This window comes from Poecilia latipinna, unplaced genomic scaffold, assembly GCF_001443285.1.
Source record: "Poecilia latipinna isolate Pla-1442-1.1 unplaced genomic scaffold, P_latipinna-1.0 Scaffold307, whole genome shotgun sequence".
NCBI classification, from domain to species: Eukaryota; Metazoa; Chordata; class Actinopteri; order Cyprinodontiformes; family Poeciliidae; genus Poecilia; species Poecilia latipinna.
In genome coordinates this window covers 12,276-35,561 of record NW_015112923.1, presented here as the reverse complement: position 1 = coordinate 35,561, position 23,286 = coordinate 12,276, and the positions used below count along the sequence as shown (strand labels likewise).

Sequence of the window (23,286 nt, the reverse complement as noted above, 5' to 3'; positions counted from 1 at the left end):
GATAGATAGATAGATAGATAGATAGATAGATAGATAGATAGATAGATGGATGGATGGATCTAAAGCTTTCAGAGAAAACGTTTCCAGCCGCCTGTCTGTGTTTCTGCTCACTCCAGCCGAAGAACGGGGGAAGGCTCCAGCCCATGGAGTAGAGCCAGGCCGCGGCCACGAAGCAGAGAGCTTTTCTGTGAGACATGACTCCCAGAGAGGCCAGCGGCCGGGTGATGACAACGTATCGGTCCACTGCGATCACCATCAGTGTCATCATGCTGCAGATGCCAAACAGCGCGCCACAGAAAGCGTACAGTTCACACCCTGGGAGGACAGGAGGCGGCAGAGGAGGAGAATATGTAGGAATAAATCTCAGCACTAATGATTTACTGCTTTAAATATTGGCTTTTCCTCACATCATGTTCTGTTTATTTATTTCCCCGTCTCAGTGGTTTGCAATCTTTACAGCCTAAAGAGCTTTTTTTTTTTTTACACAAACCATGCAAAATAAAACCGCAAATGTCACATAACGTTTTGATGAAAGATGAATATCTACTATAGGAAATTTGTGTTATTTTAAAGAGCCACCTTTTTATTTTTATTTCTACTTTCTAGGATTTAAAACAAAGATAAACATAAAATTTAGACAAAAGAAAAGGGAAATTATGTAAAGAAATAAAAAAAAAAGCACAAAGGATTCAACACAAATTCTTCTACTTCTTCTTCCGAGAATGCAATTTTCAGCAGGAGTTTTATTTTCAAGTTCAACCACCTTAAAATGTTTTACAGTTCTGTGCTTTAATTGTCTGTGATTTATAATCCTGCTGGAGGAAATGAAAACAATGAATATTCTTGAAACAGGAAAATGTTCAAAGCAGCTTTAAACGCTCCAACATGGCTGGTCGAAAAGAACCTTAATTACACCTGAAAGGTTGAATCTGGTAAATAAGAAGAAGAAGACGGTACTTAAACACATTTTCATTTTTCAAAAGCACAGATACCTGATAGATGCCTGCAGAAGTTATAAAAAATCCTGAAGCAGTTCAGAAATGCATCAAGGCCAAACAAGTGCTGAAGATGTGTTTAAAGAGCCTCATTTCTGATTTTTAAATGGAGTCGCATCCAACATTGCATTCAACAAATATACTTATGTTTTCTGAGGTAAATGGGTCTGGTTTGTTGGTTAGTTTGGAGAATATTTGTTAAATCAGGTCAGACTGAGCAGGTGAAGGTTAATGGAACATGCTGCTGATCTTCATGTTTTCACTTTACATTTCCTCTTTAAACTCACCTTCCTACAGCACTGACTTTACGCAGATGAAAAAGATGAAAAAGTTCATCTTTTTGGTTGTTAATCTTTATTTAACTTTTAATTAAAAAGTTTCAGACTGAATGAACTTGCAGAGCTAAGTGCTAAATGTCTTTTGAATTTGACACAAGAAGCTGAAATTGCACAGATAAAAATGTGTTCAAAACTGTTTTTGTTTTTTTCTTTTACCTAAATGCTCATAGCTTTTCTTACATAGAGTTTCTTTCCACATTTAAAACCAGTCCCTTAGTGGTTGTAAAACAGAACTATTAAAACCAGATCTGTGACGCATGATTTCACCATATAAATACTTTGAGTACATTTTTGGTCCTTTATCAGTTTTATTTTGGTTTTTGTGGAGGATCACAGAGCAGGAAGACAGTTTGACAACACAAATCTCATCTCTAACCTCAGGATCCTTGCAGAGAGATGCCCCAATATCACAGCATCACAAATACGGAAATGGCATTTACAGATTCAGCGGAAAATGTCAGCGTTAATCACGGCTCTTTGTGAGACAGTTTCATTCTCCATGACGGCTGGAATACAAACAAAAAGCTAAACGATACGAGGCAGTGAGAACTTGTTACTCCAGAACAAACCCCACGTTTTATTAATGTTGAGGTCTTTTTATTTATTTATTCATTTTATCTGTAAGTGTGGGCGGGTCTGGCTGCCTGAGGGGGTTTTATTCTGGCCCAGTAGATCATCACTGGAATCAATTTAAAAGAAAAAGAATTTTTTTTTATAAATTTTAGATACATTGATGCTCAGTGAAAACCTCCTGGTTATTCAACCAAATATTGATTTGCATTATTTGAGGTATGAAAGCTCTGAATCTTTTTCATTATTTGGACTGTTTCTCATTTTCTGCTAATAAATACTAAAGTTTTGTTTGAATTTCAGAGACATGTTATGAGCAGTTCATAGAAAAAAAGAACAATGTTCATTTTACTCAAACTCAAACATATAAAAAGTAAAATCAGAGAAACTGATCATTTTAAGTGGTCTCTTAATTTTTTCCAGAGCTGAAGAAAATTTGTGATGATATTGTAATTTTGAATTTCCTTGTAAAAAGCATATAATAGAATAGAATAGAATAGAATAGAATAGAATAGAATAGAATAGAACATGCTAATTTTTGCTGAAAACCTTCATTTTAATTTATCCCAAAATGTTTAAATGTACTGTACAGTTGTACTGTTCTTCATTCCTCTACACTGCTGGAAATAAAAGATGAATTTCTTGTAAAACCCGACAGCGTTGTGAGCGAACATCACCTTTTTTCCCAAAGATCCAGTGTTTATGCATGCTGGTGATGAAGAAGATGGGCGTCTGGGTGAGACACATCAGGAAGTCTGTGACCGCCAGGTTGATGATGAAGATGTTGGACGGTGTCCGAAGGCTCCGACTTCTGTTCACACACACACCCCCACGCACTCACACGCATACCCCCCCCCACCCACGCACACACACGCACACCCCCCCCCACCCACGCACACACGCGCACACACACACAGAGTGGTCGAAATACATCTTTAATTATTAGCTTATTGGACAATAATCATCAAGGATGAAAAAGCCTTGGATACCTGCTGAAAGCGTAAATGACCAGGAAGTTTCCCAGCATGCCTGTGATGCCCACAGCCAGGATGACGACGCCGATGGTGTAGTGGGCGTGAGCCGGGACGTTTACCGTCGGAAACACGTGGGCCGGGACGATGGCGTCCTGGTTCTGCACAGACAGAAACCAGAGATTTAAGGAAATATAAAGTGATGGCCCAGTTGGTAGAACTGCTGCTTTGCAGCAAGAAGATCCTGGGTTCAATTCCCGGCCTGACGTTTTTCTGCATGTGTGGCTTCCTCCCACAGTCCAACAACATGACTGTCAGGTCGACTGATCTCTCTACATTCTCCTTAGGTGTGTGTGTCTGGTTGTTTGTCCTGTCTGTTCCTGTGTTGCCCTGGCAACCCGTCTAGATGACCCCGCCTCTCACCTGTTGACCACAATGGGACAAGGGTTTATCTGTAAATAATGACAATTTTAATACAAGTTGGCTGCACAGTGGCACAGTTGGCAGAGCTGCTGCCTTGCAGCAAGAAGGTTCTGGGTTCGATTCCCGGTCTTTCTGCATGGAGTTTGCATGTTCTCCCTGTGCATGCGTGGGTTTTCTCCAGGTACTCCGGTTTCCTCCCACAGTCCAAAAAACATGTCAGGTTAATTGGCCTCTCCAAATTGCCTCTAGGTGTAAGTGTGTGTGTGCATGGTTGTTTGTCTCTGTGTTGCCCAGCAACAGACTGGCGACCTGTCCAGGGTGACCCTGCCTCTCGCCCAGAACGATAGCTGGAGATAGGCACCAGCACCTCCTGACCCCACTAAGGGCCAAGCATGTAAAGAAAATGGATGGATTAATACAAGTTTTGATTCAACTTTCCATTAAAAGTGTCATTATTTACTGAATAATGCAAAGTTGACACTTTTAATGGAATTTTTTATTCAACTTTGCATTAAAAGTGTCATAATTTACCAAGTGACACTTCATGTCTCCTTCATGTCTCCTTCATGTCTCCTTCATCTTCATGATGAAGGAGACATCATGAATGTTATATCCTTGACTGCTTTTCTTTTGTCTTTCACTGAGCTCGTTTCAGGCAGATGCTCAGCCACCCTCACATCCAGTCAGTCAGACATCACCACCAAGATTTCCTCAGCTGGGCCCGGTGTTTAACAGGAACACACACACGCACGCACGCACACACGCACACACACACACACACACATTTTCTGCTTAATCCTGGATGCGTTAGCCGTGATTTCTGTGTTTGACATCTGTCTCAGCAGTCCTACTTTTCTGGAGTTTTACCATCATGCAGCGAAAAGCGGGCATTTAGTAGCAGGTTGTGTAAGCCAGGGAGTGAAAAGGTCACTGGGACGTTGTACGGAAAGAAAGAACAAGTTTTCGATTCATGTCGTTTCTCTGTGTGGAATATAAACAGCTTCAGATCACTATTCACTCGCCCTGCTTGATCTCTTTATCTCTTGGTTTTCCAGCTGATTTCCTAGCTTTCCTCTCATCTTTTCCACGAAAATCTCTTTCTCTCTCTGTTCTACCTCCACTTCCTCTCTCCTGTTGCTTCAGCTCCTGCAGTTAAGGACCAGATTAACGCCGATCACATGGCAGACGAGGCAGAAAGGGTGAAATTCTCCCTGTTTTCTGTGGGATTTGAAGAAAATGGTGGGAAGTAACGTCCCTCTATGTTTTCTGTGGGTTTTTGTCTTGTAATTTGAATATAAATCGTCCGGTTGATGCTTAATTCACAGTGACATTAAAAACAGACAAGGATAAACAAATAAGATGAGAAAGATGGTGAAGATTAGATATTGACAAGGGGATGAGAGAAAACGTGAGGCGACATAAGTGAATTAAAGCAAATAAACTGGTAGAAACCAATCTTTTAGAGGAATACTTAGAGATTTTTTAATTTCCATCAAATCTTTTGGGTTTAACTCCATAAATGTTTACATTTTTCACTGTAGTTTTCTAAAATTTTAACAAATTGTTTCAGACAGAACTGCTGTAAGGTTCGCTGAGATCAGGGACAAACATTTACATTGTTACACTCCATTTCGTAACTTTTGTAATTTCATGGTATGCTTTAGGTCACTGTCTATTTCACAGGTGTCAAACTCAAGGCCCATGGGCCAAATCCGGTCCGCCACAGCTTTTTATGTGGCCCTCTAGGTTCTAGATTAAACACTAAATGTGCTTAAATATTTTGTTATCAATCAACTCAAAGCAGTTTTTATCTGTTTACTGCCAAATTATATCAGTCAGTCCCTTATTATTGTTGAAATTCACACAAAATCAACAAATCTACTCACTTTTTTTGCACTAATAGATAAATGGAGATTTTTTGGAAAGTTTTCAAAAACTTTCTTACTTGTACTGAACATCTGCCTCAGCCTTAATTGACGTCAGATTATAATACATGATCCATACAGCAAGACATGAAAAGTCACATTTACTGACATAAATAAGCGCAAATACTGCAAATATTTCCAAACACTTTGATGTTAATTGCAAAAAAATCAGAAAAAGTATCAATCTGAATAATAACTTTAATTTAATGCACTGCGATTAATTGGAATGTGTAATTCAATTGAAATTACTTTTTTTTTTTGGTAAATTGTATTGAGATGACATTTGTTGTAAAATAAACTGAACGAGATGATGTCTTGAGATGTTCAACATTTCTAATGCTTTGTCTCTCCTGCATCAAAACAACCCCACATCATGATCCTGCCTCTATCGTACTTCACATCTGCCATCATGTTCCCAGGCTTGCAAACGACGCCCTATTTTCTAAAATGTAACATTCATTGTTTTGGCCAAATACCACAAATCAGCCTCATAAAAAAAATCCCAATCTTTGTTCAAGGATTTCTCAGACATTGCATGAATGAATCGAAGCAACACTCCAGGTGTGTTTCTGAAGAGGGAATAACATTTTAACACGATTAAAGGTGAAAAAAAGTCAAATTTTCTCTTTTAAAAGTTGTCAGAAGCTTGCAAAGCCATGACATCGCCACCTCAGCTTTCCCAAATTGTTTACAAGGATTTAAATATTTATCTACAAACACTCTCTTCGTCAATCTGGTAGTAAGCAAATAGAAATAATTTTCCCTAAAGGTCATATTCAGTCTAGACTGATGTGTCGATTGTCTTTTTCTTGCATATGGAAATATTTGGACCCAGCTGTACAGCTGAAGGGATTTTCCTAATTGAGAACAGTCATGATTATATTCGGATTTATTTAGACAGCTTGGGCTCATTATCACAGTCTGTTGTCACTCAGATGCTCTTTTGACTCCTGAAAACACAGAACAACACAGCTGAATAATTACACTAATGAACAGGCTTATTTGCTAAAGGTGATGCAAAGATGATAGTTTGAGGGTATTGTTTTGTGAAAAAGTTATGTCCAGATTTTTTGCTTTTTTTTGTAGCAAACTGAAATAATTCAGGTCATTAAGCCAATTTTTTTTTTATCAAACAAAGATAATATGAGTACATACAAAGAGCTGCTGTCAAATTATTGTTTTTTAATCTACTAAATGAAATGCAAAAAAGTTAGAAATTAGTCAGCAAGACTGCTGGAGACAAACATCAAGGATGAGCGTTATCAGCAGTGAACTGATCTGTAGAATCAAAAATCATATTGACTGTCTGACAGCATGAAGTAGGCTAAAAGATCTCAACATGCAACATCATCCAAATAATTAACTGTCAACACACAAAGTCACTGACGCCTAAAAATCTGGAAAATATTCCAAAGTTACTTCTAAACGAGCATTCACTCCAGTCCGGTTTAGTGCAATTTAGTCAAACTCTAGTCCACTTGTCTGGAAAGTCCAGTTCGTTTGGGGATGGTGTGAATTCGTAAGCAAACTCTGGTCCACCTAAAACCAATGTTACAGTTTGGTTGAAGTGAACTCCGGTGAAGTTCGAATGCATATGTGAATGCGAAGTGGACCATAAACCGCTCCAAAAGCAGGAAGTGGACTACAACGCATGGCATTCTGGGTAAATACAACAAAAACAAAGATGTGAGAGAGGAATGGTTTGTGCTCTTTTACCAACAACAAAAGAGAAAAACCCTATTACCGCTAAAATCAGATTCTTTTCCATCTTCTCCATGCTGTTTACATTTTATGAAAAAGGAAGTTGAGCTCAGTGTCTTCTTCTGTGGGTTTTGTGTCATTTTCTTTCAGTAGTTCTTGGTGTAGCGCCACCACAGGGAAGGGGAGGGACAGGTTTTTCAAAGGGTTTGGATCATTTAACACAGTGCAGTGAGAAAGCAAACTGCACCAGCCGAAAATGTAATAAATGTTGAAATTTTGTCTCAAAACCGACTCCACTGGACTATCAGGTGTGAAAACACCCTGAGACTTTGGGACGCAAGTTAACAACCTGAGATTTATAATCCACAACTGGAGAAATTAACTAAAATTATTCCAAGAGTTCATCAACCAGAAGGACACAAAACCAGAACAACCTCTAAACTTGGTTGTTCTGGTTGTCCTTTGACCTCTGCTGAGGTCAAAGGACAAGTTTTAGCAATTGACCCAAAATGGCAAATCTCCAAACCAGAACCAGTGCTGACCAAAAAGAAACCAAATGTGATCTTAAGATGAAGGTCAAATGGAAGGTGATCACCATCAAGCCCACCACTGATTGGTTAAAAATAGAAAAACATCAAACCAAGTGAACGTCTATCAATCAGCTGCACCATAATTTCCTCTAGGAGTTTTTTCAAGCTTCTCTCTCGTATTTATTCACATTGGTGCTTCATTTTCTCTCATTTGAAAAATGTTGGTGGTTCCATCCCTTTCTGATGAGCTGTCAGTGACAAATCTGTCTTTCTAAAACCACGACGTTGCAACCTAATAACTATGCAAATAAACATTTCTCCCAGCGACATTTGAACACGGCTTTAATTCAAGAACCCATTGCTCACATCTTCACTGAAAACTTACTTTTTCAGGCTGTTTCTTGTGGCTTGTAATCATGTAACTGTCTGCTTGGAAAATCACGTCTATAATTGATTATCACTCATGTCATCCGCTTGCAGAAATGTTTTGATTCACACGTTTAAATTAAAACTGTTCAGATAGCTAATCGGATAAAACCCTGAGATTTTTGGCAGGGGTGAAGAGAGGCGGTTCCAACAAATATGTGGTTAATATCCCAGAGATATCCAGATAATCTTTGAGCAAATAACATCTGAATAGTAAGTACACAAAGTCAAGATTTTGTTTGACTTCCTCAGATCAGTTAAAATCTCACATTTTCAATTGTTTCTAACATGACGAGTTCACTTCTCTGCCTGTTGAATGCCGATGAAAAAAACCCAAAAACTAATTAAGGAACAATGTAACACTGTATTTGAAAGGATGTCCATAAGACTGACATAATACTGTTATAAAAAAGATACAACTGTTATGAACATGAAGGAGTCTTCATGAATGGTTACAACTGTTGTCATTAAGTGGCTTTCGGTAAATGACACTTTTAATGCAAAGTCGTACTAAAAGTTGCATTAAAAGTCTGCTAAAAGTGTCAACTTTGCATTAAAAGTGTAAAAGACACTTCGTGAAAACAGTCTTTTGGATTCTTTTGCTTTCAGTTGCTGCTTAAAAAGCTTCAAATGCCACAAATGCTGGACTCTGACTTGAGAAACATTTAACTTCACTCAATTTTTCTAAGTTGAGGAGCTACTAACTTCAACAGAAAGTCCACCTCTAGTAAATGGGATGTTAAAAGACTTTACAGTTAAATTTAAATAACCAAATATCACACATCCTTATTTGTTTTTGAACAAATCTCCTATCAATAACTTTGCATGCACTTCCTACCAAAGCCACTAGAGGTCCCTCTAACTGATGCACTCATTCGCACTCATTCAGTCTGGGTTGTTCGAATTGGGAGGAATGCAGACATAGAAAAATAAACCTGAAGGGATGAAAATTGAGATTTTTAAGAAATCTATTAGCCTGTACTATTTGAATAAACAGAAATATCTTTTGTTGTTCCTCAGAGGGGAAATTCTGAAGTACCAGGAGCAAAGTGACTGCCTGATAAATGCTGTGTTTGTAATTATTTCATTCTTTTAAAGATAGAATAACTGTGTTGTTCAGAGTGGATGTTCCAGCCATCCCTGCAGTTTCCCTCCAGGTTCTGAACGGTTTTCTGTTCTCTCCATATATTAATCTCCCATTTTCTTCATTTGTCTCATTAAGGGTAATGAATACTGTATGAGCTGCTCCCCCAGTGACCACAGAATCAGCCACTCCTCGAAAGCAAGGCCTAAATTAGCCAACCTGTATGGCAGAAAGAAAAGACGGAAGTTTTCCAGAACTGAGCTGATTCATTAACAAACTGGTAACTCTGGGTTAATTAAACTGGGCAGAAATTACATTTTGACACCACATCCACGTTTTAAATGTGACCTATATGCTTCTTTAATCAGGTTAGAATAGGTTTATGAACTATACAAAGCATTTTTTGTAGAAAATCATTCTTAGATAGTGAGATTTTTGTCTGGTCAGTTCTGCCTACTTTGAGCTCCTGTTTTAGGGCTACTTGTCACTTTAAATCCAAATAAGCTGCTGCTGGCCACACCCCCAACTCAACATTTACACTCACACATGAAAATGGCTGCAAACAGATGCACAGCTACACAACCGTACATCTTTGAAAAGCATAAGTACAGCATTCTCCACAAGAATGCAGCAAGTGGTTTTTTGGATGTTAAGTCAACAAAACACTTTTCCAGCAGCCGTTATGCAGCGCATACAGAGGCGAAACCAGCTGACCAAATGAGCTAGAGCTCCACTGGGGTTCCTAGTTAACAGGGATGTGTCTGCTGATTTGTGATGTCACATTCTGGAGATTTTGAAACGGCTCATTTTTCAGACACAAAAAAGGATTAAATTATCAGCCAAAGTTGGGACCCAAATGGAAGCATAAAAACATTTTAAAAAACGGGAGTTTTGAACAGGTCCCCTTTAAATTCAAAGTTAATGACAGTTAACCAGTATTTTATGATAAGCTCTTGCAGCCATTCACTGTTTTACTCTGATTACATTAAAGATTTAAAGACTCAAGTCCCAGACCTCAAGTTCAAGTCAATGTTTTTTAGTCCTTAGAGTTTGAACTTCCATAAGGAAATGTGTTGAAATGCTTAAAAAATACAACATTACAGGCTTGTAACAGATTTTGAAAACCCCATATTTATTTTAATAAACTCTCTTTTTGCTCTATGACCAGAGTACGGCCTAAAAGTGGATTGTGAAAATATATAAACTTGTCCTTAAAGAAGCTGCAGAGATGAAACCTTTATTTTTCCAACAGTTGCATCTGTCTCATAGTTTTCTTATCTGATGTGTGTCTGGGTTCCTGCTGAGCAAAACGTTTTATATTTTCTCTTCATGTTTTGGACTCAGTTCAGATCCAGAGTGGAGCTGAAGGATCCTCCTCCAACCTGTGGATTATTATATACGGTATAATCCCACTTTCAGACACCCAGATGATTCTTTGACTAAAATATTTACTTCACAAAATGGAAAGCACACATGTTGGATTTTCAATGCAACCACCAACATTATAGGTCTAATAATAAATATCGTGGACATATTTTCCAGGTCTATTTTGTCTTTATTTAGTCTATAAAAATACACCAATCATTGACCAAATTATAACCAGTAAGAGGTGATATGAATAACATCAGAGCACCTATTAGTAAGTGAGCTTTATCAGGCACCAAGTGCTTAATAAAGTTCATTATGTCATCAAATTTAATGTGTGGAAGCAGGAAAATGGGAATCCATAAAGATTCAACTGAAAGGAGCCAAACTGTGAAAGCTAGAATAGTCACAGCGTCTCTGAAACTGCAGCTCTTAAAGGGAGTTTCCCAGTCTGCTGCTGCTTGAACCGACGGCAAGGTCAAAGGTTAATTGATGCTAACGGGGACTGAAGGCTGGCCGGCGTGGCCCGATCCTGCAGGCAGGCTGATTCCTGAAGGCGTTGACGCTGGTCGGGTTGGAAAAGTTTAAGAATTGATCTTGCGTCACATTTTGGAAGCAGATTGCTTGTGCTGCGTTCACTCAGCAGGTCTTGATGCTCAATTTGGAGTTTTGCTTCTTTTTTTTATTGCCTTGTCTTTCAAACTACAAGTCACCACAATCAGACTTCTGAGTGAACGATTTAAGACTTCAAAGAAACCTGTTAACGCAGAAGAATGGTGACAGCAGCTCGTTGTTTACAGAAGTAAAAACACAAAAATACTTTTGGAAGTTGTCTTTGTTTTTGGTTTTTTACTGAATTAGGACTATTTTGCACCACAGAATCCAAAAATGCCATCCATTTTTTTCAACCATATCAGGTTTTTATTCTAATTTGATTTAGAGAAATCTGATCTTCTGACTAAATTGATGACATTTTTGTAACATTATCAGTTCATTTCCGTTAATATTTCTCATCCAAAAAAGGTTTTAGGAGAAAAAAATTGGTTTTCTAACAGAGTGTATTAATTAAATGATAAAACTTGGATTTGGGTAAATTGAATAATAAACACAGGTAATGGTAAATACATGTAAATTGAACATTACGTCTTCACTGGGGCATGAACTTCTGGTCCTTTGAACGCCTCGTATGCTGAGCAGCAGAAATGTCTCTCTTCAAAGTCCAAAAGTAATCAGGCATCATCCTAAACTAATACGTAGCTCAGTTCAGAAAGTTGACCCGATTGAGCAAAACCAACGTGATTTTTGGATTCAGCCCATCAAAATCACCCTAAAACAGTTGAAAAACCCCAGACAATTTTTTTGGTTATTAATGGAGCGATCTACTTATCGACTTTAAAGTTATTCAGCAATCGGAGCCGACAAAATTATCACAAAATCATAACAGTCTCCACCATCTAAAACACCAACAATGGGTTTGTGGAAACCAAACCATGTAAGAAAGTAAAAGATGTTCTGGTTTTCTGTCACAGCTGGAGCTGTGGACACGGTTTCAATGGGGAAAACGTGGCACCAGGATGCATCATGGGAAGAAAGAAAGAAGGAGACCATGTGTTGCTCTGGGTTTTGGAAGCAAAATATTATGCCTGAATAGTGTATGTTAAATTTTTTATGTTTTATCCTACAAGATAAAGAATCCAAATTCAGAAAAATCAAAGATTTAGGAACTTAACTGATGTTTTCCCCATTTGATCAACCGTTTCGCTCAGTTTGCCTCTGCAGATCTCCTTTTCATAGCAACACATTATTGTTTTGTTGCTTCTTACTTTCATTTCTCTCGTGCAAACAAACAATCGTGTCCCCATGAACTTAAACCATGGTGTATTTTTAATAAGTATTTTCATGAGTTATGTTCATGAAGGGTTAAAAAAATGCTCACATCTCACATATACCCAAATAAAAAGTTTGTGTTATTCTCTGTTTCCAATTGTTTGGATTATAATCTGCATTTGGACCTATCAGATTTTAGGAAATGTGTGAGATTATGACCCTTAATCAGGGCAAAATGAGTTTTTGTAATGAAATAGTTTTTATTGGTGTCGAAAAGCAACTTTCTTTTTTACAGTGGACCCTGAAAAACAGATTATCTGCTGTCAAAGTGCTTCAAACTCTCCCTCTGGTTGGGATATTCTGAAAAAGTCAGGCGCAGAGACAGACAGAGCAGATCTGAAAAACAAGAAACTTCAGACTTGACTAAAGCTTGTGACTTAAAGACTTGTGGCTCGACTTACACTCGTAGTTTGAGACTTATAAACAAGCTTTTCTTCAAATAATCAGTAGTGAAATTAATTAGACAGGAATTACAGGCTGACATGTGATATATGCACATATTTTACTCTGAAAGAAATGACCACCTTTCACATCTCTTGCTGTTAACTAGCTGCATCATTTAACATATATTATGAAATTCAAAAGCACACCTTGCGCTCTTTATTCAGATATAAAACGCTTCCTGGCATTTACTCACTACACTGTACCTCAAATTACAAAAATCTAAAACGTTAAACATGCTTAATGTTCAAAGCGACAACGTTTTTAAATGTAGATTTATGGCAGAACATTGTTAAAACTCCTCTGAATAACAGGAAGAAATAAAACTCAAAACTGTATGTAGCTCAGTATTAAGATAATATGATAATATAGATTAACAGGGGTTAATGAAGTCATTACAAAAACAAAATAAAAGTCAGCTTGTTGGATTTATTCAGAAAACTCCTTGAACTCAAATCTACATGGATAAATATTAGCATTTTCAAAATATGCACTCTTTAGCAGTATTTTTTATGATGAATTTAATGTCAAAAGGTTAAATGAAATAGATTCATTAATGCCTTAAAAATCATTAAATAAAAATATTTGAATGGCTGCACGTTAAAGTTTTGAATTTATAGCTCGAAGTAATGGAGAGTTATTGACAGGATTTGAAGGTAGAAAATGCAGAATGATTGAATTTTACCAAAAACATGAAGACAATGCATAATTTCTCATCTCTTCCCTGTTTCACCTTCCACTTTTTTATGCTTCCAAATGATTATCAAGCTTATTGTATCACTTATCTCTCTCTTCACTGACATTTCCCTCCAGAAAGGTTATCATTTACGGCAGACAAAACAATTACAGGCTATTATAAACTCAGAATGGTTCGAAAATATGACGGTAAAATATGAATGGCTGCGTGAAATTCACCGTGAGAAAAGCGACCAGCCTTTATCACAGAGTGTTTCTTATATATGTGGATGTACTTTCAGGTATATTGTGTGTGGAAACGCGCTCTTTGGGAACGTCAGTCACGCATAACTGCACGCACACATGACAGTTTTTTTTTTTTTTTTTTTTTTTTACAAGACTTGGATGAACCACCCGCACTCTGCCTCCATTCAGGTGCGGTTATGAATGAAAAGAGCGGAGCAACAGGAAGATCCGTCAATCATTCAAGTATCCATTCATCCACTCACGGCTGGTTAATCCTACACTTTCTATGATCAGTTTTAAATTGTAATTATGTTCTTACAATGATATCCACGTAAAAATATTACAATATTTTACAAGACGGTAGAAAATTATATCAATAAGCAGCATTTCCCCAGTTTTTCCCAGCTGTGTTGAGCTGGATTTGGCGCCTCTGGTTCAGATTCTGATGCGCATTTCAGAAGCGCACAGCAGCTCCCCAGTCACGCAGACAGTTGTTGCGTTCAGATCGGCTGAAAACAGGAAACAGATGCGGACACTTACAGCTGGAGCCACCGGAGACACCTCCATGAGCCGGTGCGGGTTGATGGAGCTGATATTCCAAGGCGCGCTGCCGGTTGGGTCCGGTGTCGGAACCACCGGTCCGATATGGAGCCTGGAATCCATCCGCGGACCAAACAATGGAGAACCCCTGAATGTGCAAGAGAAGTTTATTTGAGATGTTTTGAGCTTGTCTGAGGTGGTTTTAGGAGTCCGAGCAGCCGGTCATCCTCTCCATCCAGCTCCTACATCCTCCTCAGAGAAACTGGAGTACAACAGCTGTGCAGCGGTGGGAAACACTGCGCTCTCTCTCTCTCTCTCTCTCTCTCTCTCTCTCTCTCTCTCTCTCTTCCTCTGTCTCTCACTCCGTTTTTCATCCACTCCGCGCTCCGGGGAAGCCTCAGACTGTGTTAGTGGGTCCCTGTGCTGTGTGCGCAAATAGATCTAACCTTTGTTCTGTTTATTTGTTTCACTGCTCATTGAAGAAATCAGCAGTTCTTTCTCAATTTGTGTCACATCAAACCCTGCTGATCAATTTACAAACATCCCCATTGATCTGTTGATCCATGATCAAGAAAGAAATTATGATCTGAAAAGTAGGCAGCACATATATGTCAAATTTGCTGACACACCTAGTTTTAAAAAAAAAAAAAAAAAAAAAGAAAATCAAACATTTGTGAACAAACAGCCCATAAAAAATGAAACACCAAGGAAAGAAGTGGTTGGGTTATAAACAAATATCCCATACATTGCAAACTTTGCATTAAAAGTGTCATTATTTACCGAATGGCACTTCATGACAACTGTCATAGCCATTCATAAAGACTTCTTTATGTTCATGACAGGTGTTATGTCATGTTTATGACAGAGTTATGTCAATCTTATGCACACCCCTTCAAATAAAGTGCTACCACACTTTGTTTTCCTTCAACTCCACAGCTGTACACAACTTTGGGTTAACCTTGTAACTTAAATCCCAACACAGTAAGTCATAAACATGGCAAAAGTTTATGAAAATGTTTAAAGGAAATACTTGTGACAGAGATAAGATTGAAATGCAGCTGAGGTGCAACGTCACAGCTTAAGAAGAGGATTGTAAAGGAAGGATTAGAGTTTGCATTTCAGGCTTGATTTAGACAGATTTTGAGAGGATGTGCATCTAATATCATAATCCCACACAACGACAGAGATGATGAGGGAGAGAGTTGGAAAAGGGATAACAGAGTGAAGGAGGTATTAATAGAAATACAGAACTCAAGATATTGTTTCTATGTCGTCTGTTTCTAACAATCAATCAGTTTTATTCTAAGTGGACATGGAAAAGACAACAGGAAAGTTTCCTATTCAGAAAACTTATTTTCAATGCAGACTAATTCTACACATCACTCTCACAGATTAGAAATACTTCTCATTTCTTTTTACCTTTTAAAGGTGTCTAGATCAAAACTTCTTCACATATGAAGAATTGAGATCATGAGACCTAAATGTCATTTGCAAAGGAGACCTGGGCTGAAAATATGCAGCATGCATCAAAATGGTTACACAGATCAAAAATAATAATAATAATAATAATAATAATAATAATAATAATAATAATAATAATAAACAGCACATTAAAACAATAATAAAAAACAAAACAATTAACAGATTCACCTCGCTTGTTCTTAATATTTGTGAAATATTTCCAAAAAAATAAGATCTGACATGTGCAGATTGGAGACGATTTCATGCTGCAGGAGTCGTAATGGTGAATGACTGAACATAGGGTAACGGTAAGACTTTATTTAAAGTGAAGACTGACATGACACTGTCGTAAACATGACATAACACATGATATGAACATGAAGGAGTCTTCAAAAATGTTCATATAACGCGTCATTTAATGCAAAGTTCCATTAAAACTTGCATTAAAAGTAGGGCTGTAGTGATACAATAATCTCACGATACGATATGACACACAATATTCTGCTCACGATGCAATATATATTGCAATATTCAGCAAACGATACGATTCAATACACTTTTGCGATTTTCTGAAAGATTTTAGAGGGACAGAGTGATTTTGGTGACATTTTGTGACTGTTATAGAATTGGACTGAATTAATTTAACTGAAAACTGATTGAAAGCACCAACTACACAATACCTGGCTCTGGTTGGACATGGACACAGACTTAAAGTCGACAGCTGGACAAAATAAATCAAAGTGGTGAGAAAACATGTTTCTTTTAATTGAAACAGTACAAACTGTAGCTTACATGCATTTGTAAAGTAAATAAAGTGCACCAAGTACCTGCTCTGCATAGTTTGATACCTTTTAACCCTGACATTTAACATCTGAAGGAATCACTCTAAGCCTGATGACCTAATCACTCTCCCAGCGAAGCAAGCAGTGAGTGAGCAAGGTGACGGTTGGACGTTACGATACTTGCGGATGAATATCGATTTATTTCTAGGAAAGAAAATATCGATATATATCGCAAAATCGATATTATAACACAGCCCTAATTAAAAGTGTCATTATTTACCAAACGACGCGTGGTGACAACACTGACTCCTTCCTGTTCATATCAGGTGTCATGTTTACATCAGTGTCATGTCAGCCTTATGCACACCCCTTCAAATAAAGTGCTACCAGGAACTAGCAAAAGAAAATAAATGTTTTTATCCCAGATGGAAACAAAGTGCAGCACAGAAGACATAAAAAACACTAAAATTACAAACATAGAATAATAAAATACAAAATACTTTGAAAACACACATAATCAGCCATGCAAATATGCTATAATAAAACAACAACAAACCAAAATCAACATCTTGTTGGTGTCAAAATGCAAGGAAAAGAATCAAGTTTAAAGAAAGAGGCAGAGATGCAGCATGTCTGTTTTACATGGGAAGCTACTTCACATTTTAGGTCCTACCAGCACAAACGTAGTGTCCCTAAAGAGCTTCAAAATGTACGAAAAACCTGTGTAATGAAGATAAAAAATAAAAATTGTGCTGCAGGATTTTGTGCTGTTTAACCTAGACCACAACAGTCTACAAATTCACAGCATACAACCTTAAATTTGTTGCTACATTGCCCCGTCTATTCTTCTTTTTTTCTTTGTCTTTTCCAAGAAACTCAAGGTGATATTTTTCCTGCAGTTAAAGGAAACAATATTGCTAAAAAAAAAAAAACTTCACTTTGAAAAACTCAACTCGATCCTTTCAGGAGGAGATAGATTTACGAAGAGCTCCTTGTTCTACCTGAAAAAAGATCATTGCATAAAAAAAACACACACACAACCAAAATGTTAGAAGAATGAAATGTCGTGGAGATGGGAACAGACTGACACATTCAGAACGAAACACCAAACGCCATGTGGAAAATCACCCATTTTTGGGCTTCATTGTGGAAAAGTACAAATCTTTTCCAACGTGGGGACAGACTGAAACATGGACCAGGTGAGATGCAAGGAAGACGGGCACAAATTACAAATGTTTTTTTAAGGTAAGTACACACTAACATCAATCAATCAATCAATCAATCAAGTTTTATTTGTACAGAACATTTCAGCAGCAAGGCAGTTCAAAGTGCTTTACATCATAAAAATACAAAACCAAAAAGAGAAACATTACATTTTGCCATCGTTACTCATCAAAATGTTGGTCAGCGTTTCATTTATTGTGCTTCAATAGTAACTCTAAACAGGCTGGTTTTCAGTCTAGATTTAAAGGAACTCAGTGTTTCAGCTATTTTATAGTTTTCCAGAAGTTTGTTCCAGACTTGCACATAAAACCAAACGACAAAGTAGCAGAAAGACAAACACGTGTGCATATTCACTCAATTTTAATATGGGAATGGTCACTGTTAAAACACGGTGAGAAATATGTGGTAACTATATACATTTCAGTGTTTTTTAAGTTAAACTAAAACATTTTTTGTTGCCCACAGAAGAAGTCTGAATGAATTAAAAGCAACAGTTAAAATGTATTTAATTCAACATGCTCAAGCCCTTCTGTTGGACAGAAAGGCCAATAATCTACTAATTTAAGTGTCAGAGAATCATTTCGCCACTGATGTTTCCCAGCTGCTCTTAAAGGGAACAAAGGGTCACTGGAGATACAACAGAAGTGGGCAAGGACACTAACCAGGAACACGCTGCGGTCGCGGCTGCCGGCTGAAAAATCAGCTGCTCGTTTCACCTCGACAGATCCAAGATGACATTTAGCTGCCAGCGTTCTGCCCTGCATTTGAATAGAGGAAAGACTCGAGACGCTTGGAGCTCCACTATAATGGCTGATTGTCTGCATGAACTATCAGAGGGATGTTCAAGAATGTAAGCATGACCATCCTGCTGGGTGTTGTTCGAAGTCTCAAACTCATGGCCTACTTCCACTTATCTTTTTTTGTTGTTATTTTCACATTGTGACACATTAACTCCTACTTACATCAATCCAGCCAAAACGACAGCTCACCTTTTGTCTCTCATAAGCTCAAACTCTGTCATGACGCTTACAGCTCAATTTTAAAGCAAAAACTGTTTTGCAGAAGTATTTATACCCATCGTACCTACCGCAATATAACTGATTTTGTTACAGACAATTGTGAAGAAGAAGGGACTTTTTTTTTTCTTCAATATTCTTTGGGGGAAAAAAATCTGAAAAGTGTTTTTTTTGTTGTTTTTTTTACATAGTTGAAATTACGCCTAGGCCTTGCAAACACATGAATATGATTGTTTTAGCTAAATGGTGGTCAATTCCACATTGCGTTAATAGGCAACCTCCTGCGTTTTTTAAATGTTCCCCAAGCTCAACACACCTCAATGAAATAAGTAGCAGATTACAAGATCTCTGGAAAAAAAACCTTCATGATTTACTGATGAGGTAATCCAGCCATTAATTCAGCTGAATCAGAAACATGCAGGATGAAGGCTGCAGACACATGGTATAACACATCCTCCTTTCTTCTGCTGCTCCACATTCCCCTGACTAATTAACCTGCATCCAATGTCACTCTCCACTCTCCCATCACTGTATTAACTCACTGGTTTCCATTATTCTTGACTGGATGGCTCCATATCCTGCTTTCCTTATACAAAATCCGTAAGTTTTCTGCTCCTGTAGTTAAACCTTCCAATATCCTGTCTGCATTTTATCCTTCTCTCATCATATGAAGTTGGATTTATGCACATGCACATCGAAATTTTATATGTAATTCACTAAGTACTTTAACGTTTCAGGTTGTAATGAGACAAAGTGAGAAAAGGTGGTGGGAATCCTTTTGTAAGGCAGTGTAGAAATGTCTCTATTGCTGCTTTAGATTCAGTCGAGATGACTTGGGTCCGGAAAGCTAACCGTGGATTAAATTTAACCCAGTGGGAAATCAGTTTCTTGCTCTGCGTTAAAACAGGAATTCAAAGACGAGATCTTGCAGTGTGTTGCTGCCGCGTTTTACGCTTCTGTCACAACAATCATGAGTCAACCACAAAAAAACCACACAACAGATTAAGGTTTGTTTCGTCCTTCATTTGCATCACTTGAACTAATAAACCCATCCTCGCTGTGTTGCTGTTGTGCATTTGTTAAGACGTTTTCCACAAAGCGGCCCTGTGGCAGCAGTGAGACCCGCAGTATAACTGGTCCCATGATGCCGCGTTCTGGCTGATATTAAGAGGATCAGAATCTGGGTCTGGACTTACACAATCATTATACAAACAGAACAACTAATACAAAGAAGAAAACAATGCCACTCTGTGCGGAATGATCCTTCCTGTCCTTTCAGGTTCCTGGTCCGGGCTGCCCAGGATTTTCCCAACTAGGTTTCCTCACGTCAGCCGAGCTCTTTCAGGCCGAGTTGTTCATTTTGTACAGGATGTTTCATGTTTGCTTGTCGTTACACGTGTCAATAAACACCATATATCCACTGGAATTCCTCAGAGAATATCTGATGACACAATGAAAACGCACAAATATTTGTGGCTGAACAAACCAAAGCCTGGAGGAATGACTCAGCTGAATCCCAAATGAGATCTCTTACATGGGATCCATTATTAAAAAAAACAGAAAAAATTCACATTTGTGTTTTTGTACCTTCATTTGAGTCTCAACAGCTTCTAAAAACAACCCAAGTGCTTAAAAACAAACACCAAGCCATCATTTGGCAACAAGTTAAAGGTTTTTGACCTGAGTGAAGTTGGCCCTCTCATCTTCAAATCATTTGTGCAGCTGTCATTTTAAAGACAGTAAGAAATGTTTCCAGAGGTCATGAAAGGTCAACCAGCTGCCCCATCTTCTTCAAATCAGACAAAATTAGTGTCAATCAACTCGACTACATTTGTCCAGCAAAATTTTTGCTTTTCCTGCTTTGGCTTTGAAGATATTAATGAAAGTTTGAAGGTAATTTTGATTTTGTAAAACTGGTGGAGCTGGTTGACCTTTTGACCTTTACATTTTCATTAATATCTTCAAAGCCAAAGCTGCACAAACCAGCACAAATGCATCATTCGAGTTGATTGACACCAGCTTTGTCTGATTTGAAGAAGGGAAGGTCTGTTTGGCCTTTCATGACCTTTGGAAACATTTCTAACTTTCTTTAAAATGAAAGCGGCACAAATGAAATTTTTTATTGCACAAACGTTTGACAAAATTTTTGTCTGATTAGAAGGTGAGGGGCCAACTTCACTCAGGTTATTTTTTTTTGGTGTCTTGAAATTGACACCAAAAATTTTTTAATCACATTTAATGTTGTTACCTAGCAACCACAGCCATGCCAGCCTGTCACCTAGCAACCTAACCTGAGCTCCTGCATGGTTGGCCACTGTACGGTTGGCTTACCATTTAGAAACTGCCTGCTGCGTTCTTGTTGGTTGTGCAGGAGGCTCTACTTCTGCTTTTTAAAGATGTACAGTTGTGTACTTGCGCATCTGTTTGAATCCGTTTTTATGTGCGAGTGTAAATGTTGAATTACTTGGATTTAAAGTGACAAGAGGTAAAGCAGTTCATTCTGAAGCGAGCTTATAATAGGCAGAACTGACCAGACTAAAATGTCATTATCAAAGAACGACGTTGTACAAAAAATGTAATATGTTTTGCATAGGCCACAGACTCATCCTAACCTGTTCAAGGAAGCATAATTGGTTACCCTTAAACGGTGTGAGCTGTTGGATTTGTTCAGCGAAAACAGAATCCTCTTCAACACCATTTGGGTTTAAACACTCGCTCTTCTCCAGAGCATCAGAGGGTGCAGAGAATACCAATAACACTAATTAAGTTTGAAGTTCTTTTGTCAGACACTGGAGAACAGGCTGTTGGCAGAAATACATAACATACATAATTTAGTTTCCATTAATTCAATGAGATCGACTTTAAAGTGACTTAATTTATATGTACAGACGACCTTGGCTGCCCTCCTGAGAAGAAGGGAACTGGAAAAACAGACACTGGTTCTTTAAATCTTTGCACTGTTTTCTTGGAAATGGAAACTCTCTTTATTTTCAAGTTTGAAGAAGAACTTTTAGTCGTGGTAAAATGAAAGAGATCTCTGTTTCAGTTTAGATCTCTTTGACGGCATTTAAAATAATGCCGCCATGTTGCACTGCTGCGGTTCTGGTTGTTTCAGGCCAAGCTTTTCCCAAATGTTTCAGGCCAAGCTTTTCCCAAATGTTTCAGGCCAAGCTTTTCCCAAATATTTCAGGCCAAGCTTTTCCCAAATGTTTCAGGCCAAGCTTTTCCCAAATGTTTCAGGCCAAGCTTTTCCCAAATATTTCAGGCCAAGCTTTTCCCAGGAGTATTTGTAATGTAGTCCAAATACTCCTGGACTTCATTACAACTGAGTTTTAGGCCTTTATTTAGGAATAAAGCTCATAAAGTTGTAATATTAGGACTTGTTTCTCATAATACAAGTTTATTCTTGTATTTTTCAACTGTAGTCTCGTGATACTATGACTTTATTCTTGTGTTATGACTGAGTTTGTATGATTTTATTCCTGTAATTTCATGACTGTTCTCATACATTAGTTGTTTTTTTACTTTGCATTGCCTTAATGCTCCATTGTACTTCATAAACCGCCTAAGGAGCAATTCTTACCTACAAGAGCGACATTTTGCTGCTTCTCTTCTTTTTCCAGTATTGTGAGTTAAGCCTTCGAAATTTGGGAACGCATCAGTCGAGAGGCAAAGCAGAGAGACAAAGTCAAGTAGTTGCTCTTGGTCAGAAGTACCAGAAAGACGATGCAAATCTATTGGCAGCAAAGACTGGAAATAAAACATACGTAGAGCAAAGGGAGGCAAGTCTGAGCCGATGGCATCATGGGTATATCTGAGTGAGAAATACGGTAAAGGGACGTTTTAATCCTGCCCTTTAAAAGTAGACAGGGTGTCTGGCTCATTTACAACAGTGTGAGCTGGTTCTGCCTGATAAAATAAAGATCAGCCTCTCGTTCTGATTTCACATAATCTGGTTCCTACGAGTGAAACGCCAGTTTTCAAATGATATTGAAACTCTGAGCCTGAGCCTTTTAAGACAAGAGAGCTTGGTGATTCATGCCAAAAAAATGACACTTTCTGATAACTATCCTGCCTCGTGACTCAGACATTTCATTTTGTTTTCAGAAAACGTTTTGTTACCTCGACTCCACTGATTTTTTCCTATCCATTGAGAGGCCTTTTAAGCCATTTTGTGTCCATTATTATGGCAAGAGTTAACAGCTGTGAGGGCAATGCCAGCGCTGTTAATTTGATATGACATGGTGTATAATTAGCACGCTGCTTGACATTTCACATGTCATTTCAATGCATGTTCAACAAATCAGAGCCAACAATGCATCAATTCAGAAACATTAACTAATATGCATAACGACAAGGGATCAGGAAAACGTAGCAGCATCTGAGGTATAAATTAAAAGGTGTAAAACAAACTGGATTTCATTCAAATGCAGGAAGTTTTTGTATTGTTTGGTGGCTCAGAACATTTTTCTGTTTTTGAGTCAGGCCGGTTTGCCAACCCATCATCTCTCTCTAGTTTCTTTTTAAATAATCTCTTGGTTGTACGGTTTTGTTTTTGTTGGGGTTTGGGGAGACGTTATGAACAGGACAACATAATTTTTTTAATAGAGGATAGAAAAACATGGAGAAACTAGAAAATTCCTGCAGAAATTTTAAGGGGCATGCCAAAGTGTGCCCGTCGGGTTT

The 23,286-nt window shown here is 38.0% G+C and overlaps 1 protein-coding gene across 1 annotated transcript in view; it reads right to left on the bottom strand.

Moving 5' to 3' along the window:
• Nucleotides 1-14,401, bottom strand: part of LOC106948765 (melanopsin-A-like) — a 35,538-nt gene extending 21,137 nt beyond the window's left edge. The window contains exons 1-4 of the mRNA XM_015034605.1: nt 14,118-14,401; nt 2,893-3,035; nt 2,581-2,714; nt 112-315 (exon numbers count right to left, since the gene is read on the bottom strand). Coding sequence (XP_014890091.1) covers nt 112-315; nt 2,581-2,714; nt 2,893-3,035; nt 14,118-14,240 — 604 coding nt within the window. The 5' untranslated portion in view covers nt 14,241-14,401. The remainder of the gene's footprint in view (nt 1-111; nt 316-2,580; nt 2,715-2,892; nt 3,036-14,117) is intronic.
• Nucleotides 14,402-23,286: the final 8,885 nt, after the last annotated feature.